Source organism: Cottoperca gobio, chromosome 24 (genome assembly GCF_900634415.1).
Source record: "Cottoperca gobio chromosome 24, fCotGob3.1, whole genome shotgun sequence".
NCBI lineage: Eukaryota > Metazoa > Chordata > Actinopteri > Perciformes > Bovichtidae > Cottoperca > Cottoperca gobio.
This window is the reverse complement of record NC_041378.1, coordinates 21704087-21730598: the sequence shown is the minus strand read 5'-3', so window position 1 is coordinate 21730598 and position 26512 is coordinate 21704087. Positions and strand designations below refer to the sequence as shown.

The following is a 26512-nucleotide window of genomic DNA, read 5'->3' as shown; positions in this document are numbered from 1 at the left end:
CACAAGCTGTTACAAAAGGGCATTTTGTGCACAGCCCAAAACAGCTGTTTAGTCCATTACCATTGTCAAACACATTCAGTGATACATGATTTTAATCTTATTCTCCCTGCGTGGAAGGACTGGACTGTTTTTACACTGTTAGGGCTGGTATGATGCATTGTAGGCTCAGATCATTACCATATTCTTTAGCAACGTGGAGCTCTGTTGTCGGCTATGTGGATTCATAACAGATGAATCAAATATTGGTACAACTTTTGGATAAATCACCCTTTATAAAGGGATTATTAGTTGTAACTTATGGGCTTTATCGATGGTCAAAAAAACTCAGTTGAGTTTTAGTCCATTAATATGAAGAACTTTTTTTTCAGTTTGTGAAAATGCTTTCTGGCAATTGAGTCATTAATCATTCCCAATCTCTCATAGGTTTCTCAAGTCTGCTATTATAATAGGTTGTAATGTTATGAAAAATATTACAATTTGTCTTTGTTCTATTATATTGTTCATCTCTTCACCACTTCCATAATCACTGATTCAGTGGGACACATCTCAGTGGGCCCTGGCAGCCGAGGGAGGTTTGGGGGCACGGACAATTATTTTCTTCTCCTTCTTCACTCTCTCCATCTCCTCATTAGGGAAAAACAACCTATTATTTTTGTACAAATTATTATTATTTTTCTGCTCTTTGACCATATTTTTTAAGGGTTTAAGACGCCCCAAAACTCACTAAAATTGGCACAGACGGTAGGGCTGGTGAAAATTGCACAGTTCAGTTCTTAGGTTTTGCCAGTGGGCTCTTTACAACAAGTCTCCTCCCCTCGCTCGCTGTTATGTCAACTTACGATTACGCTCAATATTTCTACTAGTTTTCATTTCTATTGTAATTTTCTAAACACGTGGAGAATTGTGTTAATTATTTTATAATATAATATAATTATTGCGTGGTAGGGCCATAGTGGCATATAGTTGCTCTGATCTTCACAAAATGTATAACGCACATTGTTCTTGTCATTGTGGACATATTTCAAATTGGCTTTGAGAAGGAGCGTTTTTCTTGTATTTCTTGTAAACTTTTACAAACTCCTTCTAGAGAGTTAATAAAAAAAACACAAATTTTAGTTGGATAAACCCGATGACCAATGTGACACTAAATTGATAGTTGAAACCTCAAAGGATGACGTCATAGATCAAAGGACAACACAACATTTTAGACGATTGTGTCGAATTTTCCAAAACTCCTCCCACAGATTTCCACGTATTTGCTTCAGGTTTGGTTAGTTTGACTGTACAACATGCGGGATAATACATTTCCAAGCTTTCGAGTTTTATTGAGACACCTTGGAAATGGCGTGGCGTTCCTCGCCATGAAACAGGAAGTGGCTGTAATTTCATTCAACATTGTCCAAACTTCTCCAACTGTCACATGTTAGATAAGAATCCAGACCAGAAATCTACACGTCAATATTGAGCATTAGTCACAGCGCCACCTACTGGCAAATGGAAACCACAAGTGCTACACTTTTAGTTCCTACTCATACAAAATGAATCAGATCAATCTTAAACTTAGTCAGTGAAGTCTGAAGACATGCAGAATGTTAAATTGTGAAGCCTTTGAGTTTCGATGGACAGCTTCGCCATGGCGTTGCTTTCTGCACTATGAAACAGGAAGTTGTTGTAACATCACTGTACATTGTTCGATCTGCTCATAACTGCTTGATTAGAATCCAATTCTGACGACATCTATAAAGAAATATTGGGCCAAAGTCATAGCGCCGCCTACTGGAAGCAGGTAATATATAGTGCCATCTACTCCACAGAGTACATTATAGTGTTCTCCTTCACACAGTGTCCAGTGGTCGTAACAAGACCGCGGCTGGTTAACACGGCGACGAGCATGTGGACTGAGGGCCCGTTTATAGCTGCTTGCAGCTTTAATTATTGTTATAATTCTTAAACATTTGAAAATTATTTTTTTATCGTTCCTTTCTTTTTTTGTTTATCTCTCTTCCCTCTATATCCTTGCACACACAACTCCTATACACAGACATACGCCTACTCACATATGTAGTGCATTAAGAAATGTAAATTTAACTTTACTCAGGTACCTCCTGCTAATTATGTGAACTTATCTGTGTTTCTATTCTTTTCCCTGCCACGACAGCGACACTGGTATTATTTTCACCTTGTGAGTCATATGTGTCAGCAAGGCAAACTGTGGTGCGCCTGAAATAAGGTTAGGAACCCACACACACTTTACACCTCTGCCCCAATTTGGCATAGCATGTGTCACGTTTGATGTGATGTTTTTAAGCTGTGTACATGCACATTTGAGAGCTCTTTCCTCTATTAGTGTGATGTTTTCATCTTGTGTACATGGTTTCGTGTTTATATTTTCCTGGGTGAGAATTTATTAACTTTATTTTACCTTTATTCAACAGGCGATGCTGAACTATAGAGTTCACAAAACATTGTAAATCTAAATAAAATTGGTTTCCAAGTGTAGAGCTGGCCCCCCGAAAAAAGGTATAAAAATACTTTTATGGGATGGAAATAATAGAGCGTATGTACGTATATGTCAACACCAAGCAATGTGTTGCTCTTCTGTATTTAAGCATTTAGGTACAAATAATGTGGCTTTCAGTGTATTGAACATGAAAAAACAAGTCTTTCAAGCATAAAGTTCAATTCAAGTTTTCATTATATATTACAAACATTTGTTGTAGGGAACTGGCTTCTTCAAATTGTTAAAGTAAATTAAAATGATCCAGTCGTGTAGTGTGTTCTGTAAATGATAAATTAATGAATAATTATCATTAATGAAGTTGGTTACAACTCATAAACCCTTCATGAAATGTTTCTTATTCGAAAGTGGTGCCCTAATATCTTTGGATACTTTTGTGCTATCAGTCCTGCACATGTCCTCTATCAACTGCCAGTGTGCAGAACACACTCACTGTTAGTATAAGGGCATCACAGCCATCCTCCTCTTCTTCGGACTATTTTGATAGCATTGTTTCATACAAAGCCTTTGGTGCTTCAGTCTTGTGGAAGTATAGGATCACACAGAATCCCAAAACCATCATTAGATCAGATCTGATGCCCAATGTAACAGTTTTTGACAGGGCAGATTTTTCTTGTTTATATCTTTGATCTATAAAACAAAAAGAAAGAAAGAAAGAAAAAAGTAAATAAGGTTCACAGCATTAAGGCAACTGGTTAAGATTACACTAGTTCAGGGGTATTCAGAGGTCCAGTTAGAGAACATTTTCGCAAGCAAAAGTCCGGAGCATCATAATGTCTAACGTGCGTTATGAATTAGTGTGATATATATTGAAGTAGCCTAGTAGCTGTATCAACGTCTGCACGTCATCAACAGCTGACTGTCAAATCTAATAAAGAAAGTACAATTTAAAAACATTTTATTGTCACTTAACATTGAACTATACAGATATATATAATACTGTAGATATGTATAGTGTTCTTCTCGGGCTGCATTTAAAAATTTGTGTTAACCCAAAATCCAAGCACCTCTGAGGGAACATTCATGAGCAGGTCGTTGGGCAGTGAATGAGTCAGGATCCTGCTGGATTCATCATATTGGGCTCTGAGATTTTCTGTGACCTCAATTCAGACTTGAGTGGGTATGTTTGGTCAAAAACGTTGTTCACTTTTCTCTTCTTAGAAAGGGCCATGTGTAGTTATTTTTCTCTCCCTGTCTCCGGCTCACTTGTCTCTCCGTCTTCTCCCTGTATCGCTAACTTGTCTTTCCGTCTGTCTCTCGCCTCTCATCTGTCTGTATTCAGAGTCGCAATGTTTGTAGCCTGGAATGCACATATTTGATTATAATCATAATAGTAAATTGTATTTGTAAAGTGCCTTTCAAAGCTAAAAGCAATCTCAAGGCGCTAAGATTGGCTGAGTAGCATCACGTGGGATGGCTTAACTCGCATGTAATTGGTCTGTGAGTTTCCTGAACCGCTAAACCAGTGCCGTAACAACGAGAAAAGCTGCGCCGGTTAAAATAGAAACGCCCCATCAAAATTGAAAATCCCTTAATAATTTATTGATTATAAATCCAGGTCCGGATAGGTCGGCGTCTGGGTCCGGACTCGGACCGCTGTCCGCCTGTTAGTGACCCCTGCACTAGCTGTCTGTCTAATCTGACAAGTTAGAATGTGTCTGGTTGATCTGGTTTAGAATTCAGATTTGTTTGTAATGTTGCTAATAATCACAAGACAACCATGTACAATTTAGGCAAGTATGATAAATCAAAGTTGAACCAGGACACACTCTATTCTGCATAAATTCATCTAACCTGGGGGTTGGTTTACAACCTGTATGATTGTCTGACACATGCAGCCACATTCCAAGATCTCAGCACTTACAGTTTAACTGACAGAGCCAACAACTAGAGTTTAACAAATACAATAAAATAAAACAAATAAAAGATTAAAATAACTGTAGCACACCCAAAAACAATGCTCTGAAGGAATTCAGGATGTAAAAGCATAATCAGAAGCATGTTTATCTCAGGCCTGAGAGATATTCCAGGGAACATGCAGATGCCAGGAAGTCACATATCAGAAGACAGTAGTAAACTGCTGGCTGTGTGCAGCAGACAGCTAAACCACCTTTACCTTGACAGAGGCATGAGCATTTGTCATGCAGATTATGTAATGCTATTGTCTATGGTTCATTGGCTTTTACAGTGTTTGTCTTCATTTGCATTCTGCATCCCTAATTCAATGCACAGTAAGGTGTACTGGAGAGGAGGCAGGGAACAATGCAGGCAATGATATACAATGAAATCAAACTGCCTTTTAAACCTGCTAAAGAAATATATAGTTTGCTTTATTATATTTGTGTTTACAATTTAAGCCAGTGTAGAATTAAACCATTTTTTATTTATTGTGACGGAAAAGGTTATTTTGTTTAAAATATCAAAATCTCAGTAAAAATTGCTCAAGTAATTTTTTCACACAATTATCGCAGTGTCTGATTGACCGTATTGAAGTAGCGTATTGGTACTCGCGACTACGGAGCAATGAACACGTTCATTCCAAATTCTACACATAGTGTCTTTAATTCATGTGGGTTCATTGGTTACATTATATTATTACATTACAGTTCATTTAGCTGACGCTTTTGTCCAAAGCAACTTACAATCAAAGTGCAAACATTCATGAGGATACAACTCCGAACAGCAAGAATCTTGCAGGTACATTAGCCTCAAATAGGTGAATTCCTTTAATTAAGTGCAGAACAATAGCTTCAAATAAGACAAACCAAGTGCAACATACAGAAACAATAGAATACCAATTCAACTATTAGCTACAAATAAGCCAACAATAAGTGCAACATACAAAGAGCAGTTGTGTTTTTTTGATTGTTTTGGTTAGTAGGCTAACACATTGACAGCAGCTCACCAAGCTCATCAACGTCTGGAGAAATTATATTTAAAAAGTTGAAAAGCAAAGGGCAGAGACAGAGGCTGTTGTACCTCCATCCAATACAACAGGTCATTCCTGACCCGAACATCAAACCAAACCCAAGTAACAAAAAGTAAATTGTTCAATTTTACCCAAACCAAAGTTGTTTGAGCTGGACATTAGCTCACAATGCAATTTGTCACTAAAAGCCTTAAAGCGTGAAGCCTCTTAAGGTGCTTTCAGCCAGTGAGAGGTTGCCGCCCGGCAACATTGATCTTTTTTGGATTGGCAGTAGCAGGCCACAACACCGCCCAAGCTGCTAACTGCTACCCCGGAGGCTGCTGCTATCCAGCTAGAATAATCAATCATGCAACTAAATAGAGCGGGTTGTAGCTTAAATAGCGCAAAAGGTTAGCATATGACATGATTACTAGAGATTATAAAAACTATTTATTGTACCAACTCGAAAAATCAAACGGTGAAGCTAATGCTGCTCATGGATAATGCTGTTATGGCATGTAGATGAAGCGGCATGTATCTCCCATGAACTTCGCTACATTTCTGTTTTAATTGTTGTCTTTTCGTCTCTTTTTTTACTGGAACACATGTTGTCTGACAGAGATACACTCATCAACATCGGAGAAGGAAGCGTGGTTGGATTAAGTGCAGCGGACCTTGAGCATCTTCAGACCGTCCCGCCTGTGAGACCTGCCCAAACCAAACACCAGCGAGGGCAGAATGACCACCTCAGGAAGAGACAGAAAAGAGCCGAGATGGGAGTGAAGGAAACCCATACCTGGGCCGATGTCCGGTCGCAGTAAAATAAGACTCAGCCATACCAGCAACAGAACTGTGTGGCTCCATCGTCCCGGATCAAGCTGTTCCACTTGACGGGCGGACCATAGGATAGAGCGCAGGACTCTGGTGAGACGAGAGGAGGCGGACTGTGTTTACATCACTGATGCTCGGGGCTCAAAAGTCAAAGGACAATGTTTCCCCGATGTTGAGTTTTTTAATGTTAAAGATGCCAGACATATTAATTGGCCAAATAATTCATCAGTGTTTTTGTTTGATTATATTCCGCCTGTTGCAAATTCAAAAAATGCACTTCAGGAGTGCACTGCTACTACTGTTTTTGTTCTCTTCTGTGCTCTCATGTTTTTCCGTGTAGCATAATACACTAGGCTACAACTGCATTTTGTTTGCAACCCTGTGTTGCAAAATGACAATAAATTAATCGAATTGAATAAATCCCTGAATCCTTAAGGAGGTGTATCATTTAGTGAACTCAGATACCAGTAACATTAGCTCCTGTATTGTTTCCATCCCTTTGGTTTCTGTGGTTAGCATGGTCACATCGGCAAGTTGAAACATCATAAACTGTTGATACTGTTAACCAAATTAGCTAGTTCATATTTTAAGCCTGGAGCTCTGAGCTAAAGTTTTATATTTTAAAAAGTTAGCTGTTTATACAAATTAAATAAATATTATTTGTAATTAATTCTTCTGTGTACCAACTGCATGTTCGTTCAAAGTTAGCTTTGTCAATTGGTGTGGTGATGTGTCTATGTTGTTGAGTTAAAACCATCTATTTCCAACTTTAAACTTTTTACAAACCCTGAGAAATGTACACTCTTGATTTTTCATGCAAATAAACTGGCTTGTGCAGCTCTTCATAGGAGACAGACGAATGACGGGAGGACAGGCAGGACTCTGAATATCTGGCCCTGCTAATGTTGGCTGCCTCTTCTAGTCATGTCCTCCTCTGGAAATGTGTTCCTGAAAGTGAAAGAATTCTATTTCAAATCCAGTTGACTTGAAGAATACAAATGCTGAATGAGATATGGGACACAATAAATCTATATCATCTGTAATATGTTAATGCTCAATAAGAGATTTGTTAGAATGAGGCACTTCTTTAGATTTGAGAAAAGTAAATACCCAAAGCATTTATTAAGTCCTATCTCTTTTCTAACTACTGTTTCAGAGCTGTCTCACTGAAAGTAATGACACCGGGACAATATAATGGACTTTTAAGTGGTCTGGACATTTAGACTGAACTGGACCCAGGCTTTTATTTTATAGTAAGAAATGACATAGCTGAGATGGGTTAGCAGTGAAGAGAGATTTTCACAGCTTAATGACCGTCTATAAATAGAAGAATTACCTAGCAGACACCAGACAAATGACTACTGCAGCCATAAGCTTACTATATCTAAGTTCTCCCTGTGGACCAGTGAATAATGATTATGAAAAGTGGCCTAATTGTCTTGATACCGGCATGTCTTAAAAGGTTCACAGGACTACAAACAAACTGGTTAACATCGTCCCTAGAGGCTCCCAGGTAAAATCCAGACTGCAGAGTTTATACGGAGGGAAATTTATAAAATAAACTCAACAGGAATGTGGCATTCACATTAAATAGAAGGAGAGCTCAGTGTGTGTGCCAGGTGCACTCACTGATACATTGCTGGGTACAGTAATACATTCAAGGTTCACTGCACAATTTATTTCACCACAGACTAATCCTCGCCCCCTTGAAGACCATCCATTTCGCTGCTTTTGACACAACTAATTGAGGAGAAATCACTAACATATAAAGAGCCCGATGCCAGCACCATCAGGAGATGATCCCTCCTCTGAGCCCAAAAGACAGATGTTGACGGCGGTGCGACAGCAAAGACCATTGCTAAATGTAGAGGAAAGAAGCCATCAACTTTTACTTTTGCGAGCAGGTTGTCCGAGTGCCTCTCACTCCCAAAAAAACCCCCCCTCCCACTCCCTCTCACTGAACACACTGTACGTCCAGATCCCATCTGGTGCCCGATGGCTGATCCTTCACATCCTGCTGCATTGTCTCCCTTTGGCAATAGAAACAAACAGTGTATTCCCATGGGAGTGCTTCCCCTGCTTGAATCAAAACCAACCCAAATAAAAATATAATGGAAAAAAACAATGCATCCAGCTCAGAAGCAATTCTTCTCCAACATGTACATCGTTGCATCTAAAGCAACAATGCACACACATTGTGGAAACTATACCATTACTGCATTTATGTCTCTGTTGAGTTTTGAACTCATGGTTGCTAGCTAATGCATAGTTTATGACCTTAAGGGGAAAGAGACGAGCCTAAGGGGTTGGGAGGATCATCCGAGACATGGGTCACCTTAAATCCTCAGGTCAGTGTGTTTATTTCCCCCAAGGTGCCTATAATGATTTTACACACTCCGAACTTATGAGGTTATTACACTAGCTGCATGAGAAAGGTGGGATGTTTCCAAGACAGAACTAACGGCATTGCACAGAAAATATGCTAATCATCTATCTTAAAGTCACAATTTCATGTTAAAGGAGTAAGATACATGTAATTGTTTGTTGTTAAAAATAAATAATTTCTTAGATTTGTGTGAAATGTTGACATATTGAAACAATGTGTACTGTTGTGCCCTTTAAAGGATACTTACTTGTTTTGGAAAATAGATTTTTTTTTCAGTAAAGCTGCATTAGTGGGTTATATAGCTATTTTTTGTTCTCCACCAACTCCTTCTTTACAATCCAGTTGCTAAGGATTTGGGTTTAGTGAGGTTTAACCCTGGTTGGTTCTTTTCTTATTGGGGTAGATCGGCTTGGCAATACAACAATTTATGAACTGGTAATAGCTTTATTCTATCAGCTGCAATTCGGTGGTGTGAAACAGACTTGGGAGCAAATTAAAAATAAATAAGAAAATATAATTCAAAGTAAGTAGGCTTACTTTCATATCTTATAATCGCTCACATCATACATAAAAGTACCCGGCGCAAAGTAACACAAGGGAATGTTACATTTGCACTTTTAACAATACGGCTCAAGAAGCTGACACAGATATGCGAATATATGATAAGAATATAGAGTGGAGGCAGTTATAGTAACAGATCGATGCTCATGGTTTTGGATTGATATGTTTAAAAATGACAAATGGGTATAATGTGTCAGTGTCTTTGTTTATGCATACACAAGAGCATGTACAATCACGTTCATGCTCATGCGTATGCACATGCTTGAATGGGTATTCACACACAAACACACGCTTGTATTATCATCATTTTGACCCTGATATTTTATTGCTCTCCATGCATAAGATGATTATTTTGTTAAATGAGCTAATGGATTTTGTTGAAAGGAAATCCTATTCAGTCATTCTTAATCTAGATTATTACAGATTTGTGTTTGTGCAGCATATCATTTCTGCTGTTGGATGGCTTTCACATATTGTATGTATTCATATAACATTTCAGATTTTTGGAAACCACTTTCTCTCTAATACACCTACAGTATATCATTTCAGGGTCAGATAAGAATCAGAATTCAGTTCATTGCCTAGTAAATTTTCACATACAAGGAATTTGCTTTTGTGTATTGGTGCATATTAATAGTAGCATAGTAAAAATTGACATATCACTGTTAAAAAAAAAAATGCAAAGTATGCAGTTATAGTTATATTCTTGACACTGAGGACAATTACGGCAGAGGCAGGCCGAGCTTCAGATGACACTCCTGCAGTTTTAGTTGTGTAAAGACTAAATTGCTATGTGTTTGTGCCGTCTCATACCTTATTTCTGATGGTTCCCAGCGACTTGACTCCACACGACCTCCCACTTGGGTGCCTGCCAGCCTCCAGTGGCAGGACCCCAGAGTCAAAGCGAGGTCACATTAGTGGTGAGGGGCCCCCGGTCTTCTGCACTGGCACTGAATTATTGAGTAGGACAGACTGTGGCTACCTGCTCCACAATCACCACTCTACCAGCAAGGGCCCATGGGCACCCTTCACAGTCTCCAGCAAATGAAGCTAAAAAATCATTACGCTCTCTTCAAAGGCTCACGTGTATTGTAATGCTTTGATGTGTTTATTTTGAGGGGGGCAGCTATACCTTGGGCTAGAGAGGTATGAGAAATAGAGAACAGACAGAGACATGCCATGTTGACAACTTTCTCACCCCTCCACTCAAGGCCAGTGGGATGGATTTACTGAGTGGTTTAAAACCTTTGAAATTAATATAATTCTAAACAAATTCAGTATGTGAGAAGTGGCAAATAGCTTAAGGGATTAGAATGTATTAATTTGTAAAACAAATGGCCGGAACCAGATACTGAAGCTGCATGAATTGCCTTCTCAATCCACAACTGCTTCAATTTGCAAATGAAAATGTCTTTATAGAAGGTTATATGGGGTTCAACCAAACTGCAGAGAAAACTCTTTATTCACAAGTTCTAAATTCAACAGAACTTAGCCTGACCAGTAAAATATTTATCAGTGAGACTGTCCTCACTAAAGAAATGACTGCCTAGGTGGTTTGTTGAAATGCCTAAAACAAACTATATTTATGGCTAATTGACATAAATTGACACTCTCTGGGAACCATCACCTTATCGTGGTGGAGAGGTTTGTGTGTCCCTATGAACCTGAGAGCTGTGTTGTCTGGAGCCTAGTGCTCCTGGTAGGGTCTCCCAAGGCAAATTGGTCTCAGGTGAGGGGCCAGACTAAGAATGGTTCAAAAACGACTTCATGAAAGAAAGGGAAAGGAAAGGAGAGACCCTGCCCGGAGGAAGCCCGGGGCTCCCGTCTGGAGCCAGGCCCAGAGGGAGGGCCCGACAGCGAGCGCCTGGTGGCCAGGTTTGCCACGGAGCCCGGTCGGGCACAGCCCGAAGAAGCTACGTGGTGCCTCCCATCCATCCATCCTGTGGGCCCACCACTCATGGGAAAAAACGCTGGGGTCGGGTGCGCTGTCACACGGGTGGCAGTGATGGTCAGGGACCTCGACGGACCAGAGGCTGGCTCTGGGGACGTGGAACGTCACCTCTCTGTGGGGGAAGGAGCCGGAACTAGTGCGGCAGGTGGATCACTACCAGTTGGATCTGGTGGGGCTTACCTCCACGCACAGTCTTGGCTCTGGAACCGTACTCCTGGATAGGGGTTGGACTCTATTCTTCTCCGGAGTTGCCCAAGGTGTGAGGCGTCGGGCCGGGGTGGGGATACTCACTAGCCCCCGGCTGAGCGCCGCTACATTGGAGTTTATCCCGGTGGACGAGAGGGTCGCCTCCCTACGCCTTCGGGTTATGGGGGGGAAAACTCTGACTGTTGTTTGTGCCTATGCCCCAAACCGCAGTTCTGAGTATTCGGCCTTCTTGGAGACCCTGAATGGAGCCCTGCAGGGGGCTCCAGTAGGGGACTCCGTAGTCTTGCTGGGAGACTTCAACGCACACGTGGGAAACGATGGAGACACCTGGAGAGGCGTGATTGGGAGGAAGGGCCTCCCTGATCTAAACCCGAACAGTCGTTTGTTGTTGGACTTCTGTGCTAGTCATGGAATGGCCATAACAAACACCATGTTCGAACATAAGGATGCTCATAAGTGCACGTGGTACCAGAGCACCCTAGGCCAAAGGTCAATGATCGATTTCGTAATTGTATCATCTGACCTGAGGCCGCATGTTTTGGACACTCGGGTGAAGAGAGGGGCGGAGCTGTCGACTGATCACCATCTGGTGGTGAGTTGGATCAAGGGGTGGGGGAAGACTCTGGACAGACCTGGTAAACCCAAACGGGTAGTGCGGGTGAACTGGGAACGTCTGGAGGAAGCCCCTGTACTGGGGATCTTTAACTCACACCTCCGGCGGAGCTTTTCAGCCATCCCTGTGGAGGTTGGGGGCATTGTACCTGCGTGGGCGATGTTCAAAACCTCTATTGCTGAAGCTGCGGTGATGAGCTGTGGTCTGAAGGTCTTAGGTGCCTCAAGGGGCGGTAACCCTCGAACACCGTGGTGGACCCCGGTGGTCAGGGAAGCCGTCCGACTGAAGAAGGAGTCCTTCCGGATTATGTTATCCGGAACTGAACAGTTGCAGGGTATCGAAGGACTAGAAGGGCGACAGCTTCTGCCGTGTCAGAGGCAAAGCAGCGGGTGTGGGAGAAGTTCGGAGAAGCTATGGAGAAGGACTTTCGGTCGGCACCAAGGTGCTTCTGGAAAACCATCCGGCACCTCAGGAGGGGGAAGCGAGGAACCATCCAAGCTGTGTACAGCAAGGTGGGACCCTGCTGACTTCAACTGAGAAGGTCATCGGCCGCTGGAAGGAGCACTTTGAGGAACTCCTGAATCCGACTAACACGCCCTCTATGGTTGAGGCAGAGCTGGAAGCTGATGGGGGATCATCGTCAATTTCCCTGATGGAAGTCACTGAGGTAGTCAAACAACTCCACAGTGGCAAAGCCGCAGGGGTTGATGAGATCCGTCCAGAAATGCTGAAGGCTTTGGGTGTTGAGGGGCTGTCTTGGTTGACACGCCTCATCAACATTGCGTGGAAGTCTGGGACAGTGCCTAGGGGTTGGCAGACCGGGGTGGTGGTTCCCCTATTTAAAAAGGGGGACCAGAGAGTGTGTGCCAACTACAGGGGTATTACACTTCTCAGCCTCCCTGGTAAAGTCTACTCCAAGGTACTGGAAAGGAGGGTTCGGCCGGTAGTCGAACCTCTGATTGAAGAGGAACAATGCGGATTCCGTCCTGGTCGTGGAACAACAGACCAACTCTTTACTCTTGCAAGGATCCTGGAGGGGGCCTGGGAGTACGCCCATCCGGTCTACATGTGTTTTGTGGATCTGGAGAAGGCGTATGACCGGGTCCCCCGGGTGATACTGTGGGAGGTGCTGCGGGAGTATGGGGTGAGGGGGTCACTTTTGAGGGCCATCCAATCCCTGTACGCCCAAAGCGAGAGTTGTGTCCGGATACTCGGCAGTAAGTCGGACTCGTTTCCCGTGAATGTTGGCCTCCACCAGGGCTGCGCTTTATCACCAATCCTGTTTGTGATTTTCATGGATAGGATATCGAGGCGTAGTCGTGGAGGAGAGGGGTTGCAGTTCGGTGACCTGAGGATCTCATCGCTGCTCTTTGCAGATGATGTGGTCCTTATGGCATCATCGGTCTGTGACCTTCAACAGTCACTGGATCGGTTCGCAACCGAGTGTGCAGCGGTTGGGATGAGGATCAGCACCTCCAAATCTGAGGCCATGGCTCTCAGCAGGAAACCGGTGGATTGCCTACTCCGGGTAGGGAATGAGCCATTACCCCAAGTGAAGGAGTTCAAGTACCTCGGGGTCTTGTTCGCGAGTGAGGGGACAATGGAGCGAGAGATTGGCCGGAGAATCGGAGCAGCGGGGGCGGTATTACAGTCACTTTACCGCACCGTTGTGACGAAAAGAGAGCTGAGCCAGAAGGCAAAGCTTTCAATATACCGGTCGATCTTCGTTCCTACCCTCACCTATGGTCATGAAGGCTGGGTCATGACCGAAAGAACGAGATCACGGGTACAAGCGGCCGAAATGGGTTTTCTTAGACGGGTGGCTGGCGTCTCCCTTAGAGATAGGGTGAGAAGCTCAGCCATCCGTGAGAGACTCGGAGTAGAGCCGCTGCTCCTTTACGTTGAAAGGAGCCAGTTGAGGTGGTTCGGGCATCTAGTAAGGATGCCACCTGGGCGCCTCCCTAGGGAGGTGTTCCAGGCACGTCCAGCTGGAAGGAGACCCCGGGGAAGACCCAGGACTCGGTGGAGAGATTATATCTCCTCACTGGCCTGGGAACGCCTCAGGATCCCCCAGTCGGAGCTGGAGGATGTGGCCCGGAGAAGGGAAGATTGGGGTTCCTTACTGGAGCTGCTGCCCCCACGATCCGATCCCGGATAAGCGGTAGACGATGGATGGATGGATGGATGACAAGGACCTCTTGTGGTCATAGGAAATGTTTCTGTTGTCTTTAAGAAGCAAAGGCAGAAGAAGCTGGGAATTGTGATAACGCTACAAAGCCTCTTGTTGCCTCAGTATGTTTCAAAGTAATTGCTTTGTACTGACCACGTCTTGAAGCAAGTGTTTATACCTGTTCTGTAAGGCCACATCGCTGTCCAATCTCTCTCTCCTGACTGTATCACACTGTCTCCATGATCTCTCTTCAAGAATTGTGTGTGTTTGGAGTGTAATTGAAGTATCTCCACAATGAATTGTACAAATGGGGATACATGTGCACACTTTAAGAGAGTCTCTCCTCAAAGGCATTTATACTGTTGCGCTCAACAGCACTTATTTGACGTACACTCCAAACATGATGGAAGTAGTTGTGGGAAGAATGAAAAGAAAAGAGTTTGAGAGAGAAGTTCAAACGCCTACTCTTACACCTCCACACACTTGCCTAAAGGGGGCATGATTGTCGGACAGAGTCATCGTAAAGGGAATATTAGACGATTGGATGATCCAACAAGCCCTTTGATGGAAGCATAGTGAGGCCTTTCAACTCTTAGCATGGTCTGAGCAGCGCAACCAATTCATGTGAACATGCAGTTTTGATGTGGACCAATCTACAGCAATGCACAGGAAGGCCAGTGTAGAAGAAGAAAGCAGGAAAATATTTCTTGCTTATAACAGATGAGCGTACAAAGTGTGTGACTGGAGTGATTTTTATCGTCGAACAGCATCTAAAACCTCTAGTTTAATTGTTTAAAATTTTACCAAAGCACTGGTTGATCAGAAAGCAGTCATATGTTTGACAACTGCCTTTTGGCAAAGCACTGACAAACGATATTGTCCAAATAGAGTTGTACGACAAAAAGTGCTCATATGGATTCAAAAGCCCATGTCAAACAACACATTTTGTCTGTTAGTTGGGCGACTTGTTAGCACTGGATGCTTCCAAAGGATACATGATGTTCAAGGTTATTTTTCAGTCAAGATGGCCAGATGTCTCTGATAATCATAGTAACATGTTATCAGATGGGGCGTAGCAATTCAGATCGTATCTCTATGCCGTGATAATGTTTTTCCTTTCATCTGACATAACGTAACACAAAGGAGGCCAGGTGATGGCGATAAACTTTTTTCTTTATTCTATCTCCCGTGGCAAAATGGAATCTCACATAAATTCACACTGCAAGAGGCATAACACTGCGGTAACTCTCTCTGCTGCTGTCAAGATGCTTTTTATGGTCGCATCATTTTCTTTGTATTTGTTGCTGATGACTTAAGCAGCAGAGTGTGGTAAAAATATTTGAGGACAAGAAGAGCCTTGGTTCCCTGCGTGTGCAGACAGAGAGCAGTGGCCCTATGTCACCCTCTCTTAATCCTCACATTCAGACTATCTTTTATTAATCCCACCTTTTCTCCTCAAACTGCTGCAGTGAACCCAGTAATCAATGTTTCACAGCTTTCTCATTGACAATACTTAACGCTACCATTTAGATCCCTGTCTGTATATGAGGTTTGAGGCGCTGAAGATAATATGTACACCAATTAAATTGGCTCTGTAATTCACTCTCATGGCTTCTCCTACCACAGCTACACAGATGACTGCTTTTCCTTCCCGGGAAGGGCTCTCCCATCCAATACCTTACTATCAACATCGGCCCTTCGGTTGTTTCCCCGACTCGGACTGCAAGGAATTTGGGTGTGACACTGGATGACCTAATGTCCTTCAGTGCCAACATCGCTGCAACAACCCGCTCCTGCAGACACACTCTGTACAACATCAGGAGGATACGTCCCCTACTGCAGACACACTCTGTACAACATCAGGTGCAGTGGTAGGCCGTGCATTTCACACCTAGGCCTTCAGTGATGTCCTACACAGTCCTACCTGAATTATTCCACCTCTTAATACCATCATTATGACGCCATGGCTCTAGAAACTATACATTTAGACAGAGACGCAGAATAACCGGGCGTTGCATCACCTTAACAACAGAGTTATATTAATATTTACAAAACATTTAGTTGTAAATAGCAGGCATTCCCAGCAGTACAATGTGCAGTGCCTCTCGGAGGCTGTGAACCTAGCTCGTTCAAAGTTTGCTAGCTCTGCCTCTCAATAGTGCGTATCCAATCAAAAGACGTGCACGTTATCGTACGCCTGCTAGCTGGCCCCGGTGTCCGCAACTCGAAATCTGATTGGTTAACGTCACAGTTTTGTTTCCGTTCACTTTAAGCGACAGGCGCCCGCACTCTTGATTCTGAAGACCTAAGGGCAGATCTCTTGGAATATGATTGGATAAAAGCTCTAACATAAAGGCCAGACCTCCAAACCTCGATCTGAGGCTGGAAGCAGCGCAACCAAGAGGAAAGCTATGAAATGAAGAGAATAGACTATGGGGAATAATTTAATACATATTTGTGGAAAAATATATAAAAATTAAATGTATATTCTGATGATGTTTAGGCCAGCAGAGAAGGCCTTACTGGCCCCGACGGCCTGCCACTGATCAGGAGGATACGTCCCCTCCTGCAGACACACTCTGTACAACATCAGGAGGATACGTCCCCTACTGCAGACACACTCTGTACAACATCAGGAGGATACGTCCCCTACTGCAGACACACTCTGTACAACATCAGGAGGATATGTCCCCTACTGCAGACACACTCTGTACAACATCAGGAGGATACGTCCCCTCCTACAGACACACTCTGTACATCATCAGGAGGATACATCCCCTACTGCAGACACACTCTGTACATCATCAGGAGGATACAACATCAGGAGGATACGTCCCCTCCTGCAGACACACTCTGTACATCATCAGGAGGATACGTCCTCTACTGCAGACACACTCTGTACAACATCAGGAGGATACGTCCCCTCCTGCAGACACACTCTGTACAACATCAGGAGGATACGTCCCCTACTGCAGACACACTCTGTACAACATCAGGAGGATATGTCCCCTACTGCAGACACACTCTGTACAACATCAGGAGGATATGTCCCCTACTGCAGACACACTCTGTACAACATCAGGAGGATACGTCCCCTCCTACAGACACACTCTGTACATCATCAGGAGGATACATCCCCTACTGCAGACACACTCTGTACATCATCAGGAGGATACAACATCAGGAGGATACGTCCCCTCCTGCAGACACACTCTGTACATCATCAGGAGGATACGTCCTCTACTGCAGACACACTCTGTACATCATCAGGAGGATACAACATCAGGAGGATACGTCCCCTAGTAACTCAGAAGCCGACGCAGGTTCTTGTCCAGGCTCTTGTCCAGGCTCTTGTCATCTCACGCCTCAACTACTGGAACTTCCTCGTTGCTGGACTGCTTACATGTGCCATTCGACCTCTACAGCTCATCCAGAATGCAGCAACCTGACTGGTCTTTAAGCTACCCACGTTCACCCATACTACACCACTCCTCCGCCCCCTTCACTGGCTACCAGTGGCGGCCCGAATCTGCTTCAAGACAAATTAAATACTTTTTACCAAAGAAAAAGTCCCAGTGACTGGAGTTCACAGTGAGGTCTTTGTATCCCCATGTTAGCAAACATCTGTCCATTTACTCATCCAGCAAATACATGAATGTATGAATGAAGCAACATTATCATTCATTTGGAGTTGTTTCTGGCCATCTGATGAATATACGTTCAATATTATCTCTCTTTTAGCTCTGTTTGGTCTCCACTAAGTCCTGAGAACAATACTCGGCTCGTTAGTTGCTAAATGCTCCACTATTTTACCAACTAGTCGCTAAAGTCGTCTGCTGCTGTTTGGTTCCGGGCAGGTAGAGTACAGTGGGTTTCACTGAAAACAGCTGTTTGCAGCTGCTGGAAACACGATTGATGTGAAAGTGAACCAAACAATTAACATGTGGGCCAGTAAACCCCAACAATGAGCTGAAAGATGCTAAAATGGTCCGTAAAACCGAGGGAAGCTGCAGAGACAGCATAATTATATCTAGGTTCATCACTCGAAGTGTCACCTTTCAGATTGCACACAGTCACTGTGTTTTTAAACGTCATTTTAAATGTAACAACCATGCTTTTGAGTAGTAACTTAGTTTGGTGACGAATACGCAACATCAGAGGCGTGTACGTTTTCTCTCTGGCCATGGTTTATGAAGGTATAATTGAATTTTTCTTCAATGTTTTCTCCTTTGTTTTGTTAATTGCTGTGGCCCAGTAAGTCTGGATGAATGGGGGTGGGGGACACTGGAATGACAATGACACTACAGTTGCAGATGGATTATTAACCTCAGGGTGTAACGTTATTACATCAATTAGATGAGCCACTGTGGGAATTTTAGGTGAGTATTATATACCCACTCCACTGTGTTTCACAGCTTTATCACATTACTCACACTTTGACTTGAAAAATGACACAGTATCCTCTGTAATGTGACAGCATAAAGCAGTTTACATTGTGCTGAGTCCACAGCAGAAACAATAACAAAGAAATGTGGAAAGACTCTGTGCAGTGTTTGAGTGACAGGGGGAAAGTGAGACATCTTTCTTTGTGTCTTTCTATATGCAGCTTCATGCAGGGATCATATTCCCAACCCTTAGCCTTTAAAGTGACTCTCCCTGTTATTCAGTATGGTCATCATAATTGACCTAGAGGGAATTATCCATTGTACTTCATTATACAGGCACATCCTGATAAATGTATCACGTAATTTCTTGTATAATATACGGGAATATAGAAATATATATATATAGGAAACAAAGGAAATGTTATTTTTAAGTTTGCCACATATTGAGGAGACTGTCTTGGTAAATAAATCATACCGTCTTCTAATCCACTAAGGAGTCCAGTGGGCGGGTAGAAATGCTGACAAGAGCATGGAAAATCCCTTGACATCTTCTTTTAGGCGGAGTAACCCCAGTGGAGCACACAGTAGGCCAGAGCTATAGAACCCTGGGGGCAGAGGGCCCGGTGATGAGGCCCCAGTGGTGGCTGATGTGTCCACATTTCCAGACGCACTTATCTCCCCAGCAGTATCTCTCTCTGTAGACTCTCGGGCCGGGTGTTCTCTGAGCAATCAGAGGATTAAAATAATTGGGTGTGGAGTGAAACAGTACACTCTATGAGAGCTGGAAGTACGTGCTGGGTCTAATTAAGTGAAACTTGAAGGGTTTCACTGTGCATTCTGGCCATATAGACGTAAGCAAACACGCACCACTCACACACTGCCAAGTGGTGCCTGGAGACACTCACGTCATGTGTAAGGGCTGACCACAAGATCCTTCATAATTGTCATTAATTTAATGTGCTGTGGGCTTGAAATAATCTCCATCCTGCAATGCCATTCAGAGAGGATGCGGGAGTCCCATTGCCCCTGTGTTTGGGTAAAGTAATTAAAATTGCTTCATATGGTGCAACTTTAATTCCTGCCGGTTGCTAACACATATCAAACATCAGTTTGATTCCAATCATATCCACTTGCGAGAGATGTCCCTATGGCAGTTTTACAGCAGTAATCAAAACTAATTTGCATGATGTGCTCGAGCATTTCTACCACTTTAGAGAAATATGTTTGAAATCATACACATACTGTGAAGAGTGACACAAAGAAGAGGGACAATTCTACGATCCAGTGTCTTCATCGTATCAAATGTTTTCCAAAAGCACAAATGGTTTAGCTTGATAAAGAAACTACAATATACATGGCTATATAACAAAAAGTCCAGGGATTTTACTGTAAAGAATAAGCTGATGATGTTATATATTTTTGTTATTAACATAAAATTCCATCAAAACACCAAAACCTCTGTTTCTCAGCCACAAAGAAGTCTTCCACTGAAATATGTTGACATCTCCCTCTGGAAGTGGGAGTGGGTCATGCTGTGTGGGTTGACATCTGTTCCTGCTGACAGCTTAATACATTTGACCAATAATAAAAATATAACATAGTGTTAAAGACTGCCAAAGCTGGAAGCAAAATCATTTTATGGCAGTCTAACACAATTTGATCACAATTAGCGATCTTCTGTCCTTCCATCTTGTCATGGTTTTATAGTTTACAAAAAATATTTTAAAAATAAATATATATATATATATTAGGGCTGTCAAAAAAAAAATGTACGCATATTAATCGCGCTCTTCGATGCCCCCCCCCCCCCCCCCCCCCTTGACCCTTTATGTCACCGACGCGGCGCAGCCACAGCAGCCTCGTCAACATCATGAAGCGGATGAGAAAACGTTACTTGGCCCAGTGAATGGACAGTTTACATTAATAAACTCCCGGATGTAACTGTTGATGCTCCGTTCTGTGCGATTCATGCAGCAAAGAATGTTCGAACCATCGGAGAACTTCAAGCTGAAATATCACCTCAACGCAAAGCACTTAGCAGCTCGGAGCTAGCTAGCACCGCCGCTGATGCTAAAGTGAGCGGCCAGTCTCGTCATCTCTCGATCAGGCGTTCAGACGCAGAATGAGTCGGTCTACCTGAGACACATTAACAACTCCATCACCAAATGTATTGCTATGTACTGCAGGTGGTAGAGGACAGGGGGCTAACGGAGGCTTTACACATGAAGTTAAATGATACAACCTTTAAACATATTGTTTATTGTGCAATGAAATATGTTATGCCAGATTTGAAATTACACTTTATGTCAAACTTTTGGTCTGTGTTGTCTAAGATAATTGTGGCAAACAAGATATTGAAGAAATAGTATTGAAATAAAAGACGTGTTGACCAGTTTATAATGCTACTCATTGATTCACTCATCTTCCAAAATCCATTTGAATATTTTGAATGATTATATATTATTATATATCTATATCTATATATATAGTAATATACATATATATTAGGGCTGTCGAATTAACACGTTAATTTCGATTAATTAATCACAGAAAAAATAGCGCGTTAAAAATATTAACGCAGATTAATCGCGCTCCTTTTTTTTTTTTAATCGCTTGACAGCCCTCATATATATATAGTATATAATGGGAAGAAACATAAAACGTGGTAAAGTAAAGTCATTTTTTTAATGTAACTTAGATAAATTGATGCAATCAATTATCCCATAGTAATTGACAAAGACTCAAAGAATTGTTATCTTAAAGTAAAAGCTACATGTAAACCTTCCTAATGAAACCAAACTGAAAACAAAAAAAACTCATTAATGAACCTTGTTAACAAACCTCAAACAACCACTATAACTGTAGGCTACCCCTGCACCTAGTGTGTGTGTGTGTGTGTGTGTGTGTGTGTGTGTGTGTGTGTGTGTGTGTGTGTGTGTGTGTAAAACTAAGCCTGGCCCAGTGCCCAGGTAACTAACGAGTATCTCATGAATTCAAGATCACTCATCTTTCCAAAACTGCATATATTTTGTGGCTAACTTTTCCAATCTTTGGCAGATCAGTGTACAAAAGGTTTGACTTTAACATGGGATAATAGTAATCACATAATTTCTCTTGCCAATAGTCAACATTGTTTTATTCTAGCCATGATCATGATCTTTTTTTTAACACTAACAATTAAAATAACCCAAATAAAATCTTTTTTAGACGCTGTGCATACTGAGACCTTTGTAATATATATATATATATATATATATATATATATATATATATATATATATATATATATATAGAGAGAGAGAGATATCAAATGTTTCTGCTGCTGTATTTCTTCAGCAGTTCAGCAGCAACTCTAACTCTACCATGACCACGATCTTTCCCTTAAACAAGAAGATTCTGACAAATGAAACCCCGGCAGACACCATATGTGACTTTGACATTGAGGACAGCTCTTCACAGACCGTTTCCTCCCAATAATCAACGCTTTTTCATTTTCACCATGACCGTTATTGTTACACAAGTCTGTGTGTCTATAAGCCCAACGGAAAAGGCGTTGCAATGGCTTAAGATGCTGTTAAATGATCTGATATAAACTTAACTTTAAGAATACGAAGGACTTTCCTTAGGGAAAAGGAATATTTCTGTTTGTGTTTTTCTGGCAAAAACACAACTTAGGAAAAGCAGGTCAAAACTCTTAACCATGAGCAAATGTATCCGCTATATGTAAAGCAGATCTGCAGCTGCCCCCTGACCTTACCACAGCTACAATATTTATCTCACTTTCATACATAATTTTGGTGCCTAAACTCAACCAAAACTTGGCAGATCTTCGACATGACTTCGACACTGCTCACCTCTTGTTTCCTACCAATAGTCTACATTGTTGACCATAATCGTCCCTTAACAATGAAGCATTTGTAGGTTTTCAACACTGCTAGATGATCTGATATTCAGTTCATTTTAAGGATAACAATGTAACTTGGGGAAATAAATATTTCAGTTTTTTCTTTTGTATATAAAAACAGCTTTAAAAAAGCAGGTCACCAGCATGACACAATTCTTAAAGATTTCCGTGTGACATATTGTGCCTTCTGTCTTCTTTATTCAACCATGAGGAGTCCTGCAGGGATGAGGTAATTGATTGTGCTGCATGATGGGTGATAATATCTCGTTATGGCCATATGCATGGAGTGTCCCCCCAGTATTCTGTGCTCCCCTTGCCTCCGTGCCCTTGATAAAGTCTGCTCTGCATTATCTTCACTGGGAGCTAACAGAGCGACCGGGGCCTTATCTCCAATGACCTCGCAGACCAGGCATTAATCACCAACTGCAAAGAAAGAAATTAGCCTCAGAGCAATCTCCACACAATCTCTAAATGATTAACTCTCAGCCCACTCACTTCTGACATTGCAGCACAATGCCGTACCATTTTGAAGAAAATGACCTGCGTGCTTGAAAAAGAGGAAGCGTGGCGACACGCACAAGACATCATATAAGTTGCATTTCCAAGCAGTTAAGGATGCTGACACGTTTGCAGCTACGCCTCTGTTGCCTCTCGGATTGTTGCTCTGTTTGTGAGAAAGATACAATTAGCTATACATAATGACACCGATTTGGCAAATTATTTAGTACACTGTTTAGCACAGTGTTAATGAAATTACACTTCCCACATGCTTATCTTCCCTTCCATTAATGAAATAAAACACACTACATTAATTATCTCATGTATGTCCAAGGGTTTGTTCGGGGGAGACAACAATTATGTCCATTAAAGAATGAGGCAATTAATGGGATGGTTTGGAGAGCGTCTGTGTTACTGCTTCTGACAACCAATTTGTATGAGAGTGGTAGTTTTATCAGCGCGCAACAAAAGGTGTATGTTTAGGAGCAGGCAATTAGAGCTCAGAGAGGAGGCCTGAGGAGGGAGGATAAAGAAATCAAGCACGCCTTTTCAACTGCAATGTAAATCAAACCTTTGAACGCAGCATTCAAACAGTTCCTCCACCCACCTGACCGAGCAGAAGAAGAGTGATTATTTAACATATGCGACCCATCTCTCCAGTGAGCTCATTTGCCTACCCCACACCCCTCCCTTCCGTCTTCCTTGGTCGACCCTCTCGGCTGGAGCTTGTCTTGGGCACGGCTTGGCTCCCGGCTGGACGCAGAAGCCCGTGATGGATGCTCAAAGAGTTGACCTCCTGACCGATGAGCCAACGGGCAAACAACACAGCGTCTAAAGTTCTCTGCCAAGTAGAATATTGATTTTGTGTTCCATACACTTTGGACACCAGCAACTCTAAACTCCCCCCTATCTGTCTTACAGTGGAATACATTCAATAGATTTTAGTTGAGTGCTTTGCATTGTTGCTAAGGAGACAACATTGTAGAGCCTGGAGTTTTGGCAGAGCAGCTAAACAATGCAGATAGGACAGCGTAGACTCCCACACACAGCTGTTGCTCAGGGAAAACATGGTACAGGTAAGGTGAATCTATACCAGCAGCTTTGAAGCAGCAGTGAACAAATCAGCTGACCTGCTGTGTGCCTTGTGGATCTTGTTCAAGGCTTCATGCCTCAAACTGTTTCTCTCCTGAGCATCTTTTCTATCAAGCTTTCAGCAGAAGTGTAGATTTATTTCAACCTAACACTATTCTTGCTGAGATGCATCAATTATATATAATGCTGTCATTTTAGCACAAGAGACTCTATTCAGTTGGTTTAGCTTGTTTAAGAACCTGCTGTACCACACATATGTACAGTATGTGAGTAGAATGGGGTTGTGTATATTTGACACTAATAATAAAGAGTGACAGGAGATGAATAGGTTGAATTTAAAATGAAATTGCATGTTTTATAAATACAAAATCACCATGGCACTGCAGATGTTGATAGTTAGAGAAATCCATTTTAATCCTCAGCACCATGTTGGTACATTTAGCTTATTTTTAGAGTCATATCTCTAAAATACAATATATATATATATATATGTGTGTGTATTGTACATATTACAGTATACTACGGTTAAGGTAAAAATGAGATTAGGCTAAAGGTTGAGTCCTAAGACTCTATAATGTTTACTATGTTCATGAGCATTAAACATAATGTAAAGCTAAAGCTGATGGGAATGCCATAAGTTTTGCAGGTATTTAGTCTAAAAGTAAAACCATGGTGTAAAAGGAAAACCAGGGAACCACCAAAGTGATGGGCACATGAATGTGAAGCCTACCAATGGCAATCCATCTACAAGTTGTTCAGACATTTCACTTAAAGCCACACAATGTCAACCTGCTGGCGTTAAAAGAGTCCGGCCAGGGGATCAGCAAAGTCAGTACGATACATCCTCTGGGAACCATGAATGTTTGTACCCAATTTCACGGCAATCCATCTAACAGTTGTTGTTTGTACCAAGGTAGTGGACCGATTTAAAGACCAATATTGCCATTTTAAGAGCCATGGCACTAGGGTGCTACATAAAGTACACATTGCATCTTGCACTGGCACTGAATGTTGATCCTGGATCTAAATCATGCACTGCAGAATCATTCAAAATGCTCATAATGTCCTATGACATTGAGCTGACTATTGGAATAAGCGCAACTTCTTCCTTAAGTGCTAACTGTATTTCTGACGTTGCTGCAAATAATGGCTTTTAATCACTCATATACATTCAGATCTTGCCATATCCATTGAGGATATTCGCCCATAAATCTACTTTAAATAAAAGCTCTTTGTAATTTAGGATTTTGACTGTAGTTCCAAAGCTCAAACATATTCAGCCCAAATGGAAGTGAGAACCAAAAAAACAAAATTAAAAGAATCCAAGACATTTGCTGTTTTGTCATTTGCTAATTTTACACTAAATTAAATTTTTCTAAAAATGTACCTAGAACATGTATATTACCACACACAGGCCACATAATGACACATCTGAGAAACCTAAGTTATTCTGCAAAAATAAATATAAATATACTGTGCATATGTAAATAGCAATCCAAGCTAAGTCATGTTTGACGATGCATGAACATAAAGCTAATGTAAGCAAGAATACCCTAGGGTTGAAAGGGTTAAAGAATTGTTGTTTCCAGATAAGAGCTTGAATAGAGGGGAACACTATTTGGTATTTCTGTTGACTGTCCACACATTTGGAGAGTAGCATTCAGCACAGTACTCTTCACTGTAGTCCCTGTAGGACAGCAGTGAGAGGTGGGTGTATTGTTTTGATGGTGAGAGAGAGGCAGATGCAGTTTGACTTCGCCTCTCAGTCATAGCTTACATTCATCATGAGCCAGTGTCTAGTTCTGACGTTCACCTCCAGAGAGCCAGAGGGGAGAAATGCTACAAGCCAGCCTTCCCTTTTCTTCCCACAGCAGATGCCCTGAACACAGAGTCCCCAGCAGTGCTGGTGTCATACAACTTTTCATCTTCCAGCCAACACTGCCGCTGAGACACCAAGCACCCTCAAAACAGCTGCATGATCAATTGGACACCTGTAAATAACATGTCGGCTCCTTCTGAATTAGATCTATTTTTTTTTTTAACATGATTCATAATAATAGCTGGTTTCTTGTATACATAAATGTATCTAATTTTAATAATCAGTAGACCCTTCTCCCTGGCAGAGTTAGCATCACGCACTACTGAGTTGCAGACCCTGGCCATAACAAATCAGGCTGCTGAGAACCTTGTTATCACCAGGGGGGCATTCACTACATTCATAACAATCTAGCAGATAACAAATAATTGCCATGGTTGAGAATATTAATCATAATAATAATAATAATACATTCAATTTATATAGCGCTTTCCTAGATACACAAAGACGTTATACAATTTAGAAATATTGACTGTAAACATAGATTCAGTGTTTCACTAACATGACAGAGAATTTATTGTTTCATCCCTGAGAGGTGCCTGCGCTCTTCCACTCCGGTTATGTACATCCCACGACGACCTACAATAACAGGTAAGGCAGTGTGCATGTTGT

The 26512-nt window shown here is 42.1% G+C and overlaps 1 protein-coding gene across 1 annotated transcript in view; it reads right to left on the bottom strand.

Moving 5' to 3' along the window:
- Positions 1–6085: 6085 nt before the first annotated feature.
- LOC115003977 (BCL-6 corepressor-like protein 1) overlaps positions 6086–26512 on the bottom strand; it is a 141997-nt gene continuing 121570 nt past the window's right edge. The window contains exon 3 of the mRNA XM_029425918.1: positions 6086–6347. Within this exon, the coding sequence (XP_029281778.1) occupies positions 6086–6347 (262 nt within the window). The remainder of the gene's footprint in view (positions 6348–26512) is intronic.